The sequence below is a fragment of the Stegastes partitus genome, unplaced genomic scaffold, assembly GCF_000690725.1.
Source record: "Stegastes partitus isolate 25-593 unplaced genomic scaffold, Stegastes_partitus-1.0.2 Scaffold1589, whole genome shotgun sequence".
NCBI classification, from domain to species: Eukaryota; Metazoa; Chordata; class Actinopteri; family Pomacentridae; genus Stegastes; species Stegastes partitus.
This window is the reverse complement of record NW_007579320.1, coordinates 169,524-170,797: the sequence shown is the minus strand read 5'-3', so window position 1 is coordinate 170,797 and position 1,274 is coordinate 169,524. Positions and strand designations below refer to the sequence as shown.

The following is a 1,274-nucleotide window of genomic DNA, read 5'->3' as shown; positions in this document are numbered from 1 at the left end:
ATGTTTCTGAAACAGAGGTTTTCTTTCTGAACTGCCTCATGTGAGCTCAGTGTAAGTTATGTGTGTGTTGTTGAAAACGTGTAAAGTGCAACAGCTGTTGGCTTCATGTTCAGTTGTTTGTGTCAGAGACATCCTGGCTATGCTGACTGCTGCCTGTAACCACTGAACATCTCCTTCACTGCCTGTAACAACACATGTGGCTTCAACAGCTAAGATTTTTATATTTTTTATTTTTAATGCAGCAAACGCGAGTATCTGGACTATGTAAGGAACTATCAGCTTCACCACGATGGCATCCAACAGCTCAGAATTCTTCTTTGTGGACCATGTGGTGCTGGGAAGTCCAGCTTCATCAACTCTGTGGACTCAGCTTTACAAGGCAGAATGACTGGTCGAGCTACGGGATATGCACTGTTCCAGGACAGTTTCACCACAGACGTATGAGTCCATTTTGAGAGTGGTTTAATTGGTGGTTTTGTTCATGTATCAGACACATGCTGCTGTTTACTAGATCATGAGTATAACTAGTACTATTTTCACATCTTACTGTTTTACAGTACAGAACTTTCAAAATCCAAAAAGAGGCAAGAGGGACTTTTTATCCTTTTGCCCTTTCTGACATCATGGGCCTTGAGAGAGATACAGGCAGAGGAGTTCGTGTGGAAGACATCAAACTGGCCATGAAGGGACACGTGAGAGATGGATACAAGGTATGATTGTTGAATTATACACAATTATACTGGTGTAGACAAACTACATTGTTATATTCACATAAACACAGAAATCAGACACATTTACATGCAAAAGATATTATATCATTTAATGTTGTATTCTTTTACAGTTCAATCCTAATGCAGCACTATCCGATCAAGACAATGGCTACAACAACAACCCCAGCCCAAATGACAAAGTCCATGTTCTGGTTTGTGTGGTTTCTGCCTATGCATTAAATTTGATTCCTCCTGAAACCATGACAAAGATGAGGGAAGTCCAACTTGCAGCTCGTGCTCTACGTAAGAGTTAGAGGCAGTTCTTAGACTGAATTCAGTTAAGTGATCTGGCAGATATTATCTTGATTGATTCTGATATGCTCTGAACTGGCAGGGATTCCCCAACTGGCTGTTCTCACCAGAATCGATGAAGTGTGTCCAGAAGTCAACAAAGACATAAAGAACGTGTATAAGAGCATATATGTGAAGAAACAGGTACGTTTCTATTATTGATTAGATGAATCTGTGGAGAGGTTTAAGTTGGACTAAAATTTTACTTTATAA

The 1,274-nt window shown here is 40.0% G+C and overlaps 1 protein-coding gene across 1 annotated transcript; it reads left to right on the top strand.

The window, feature by feature from the left end:
* Positions 1-6: 6 nt before the first annotated feature.
* On the top strand, positions 7-1,231 carry LOC103371452 (interferon-induced protein 44-like). The gene is made up of 4 exons (XM_008300783.1): positions 7-438; positions 558-710; positions 842-1,013; positions 1,105-1,231. Exons 1-4 carry the CDS (start codon positions 385-387, stop codon positions 1,221-1,223), a joined length of 498 nt encoding a protein of 165 aa, XP_008299005.1. The 5' UTR covers positions 7-384; the 3' UTR covers positions 1,224-1,231.
* The last annotated feature ends 43 nt before the right edge of the window (positions 1,232-1,274 follow it).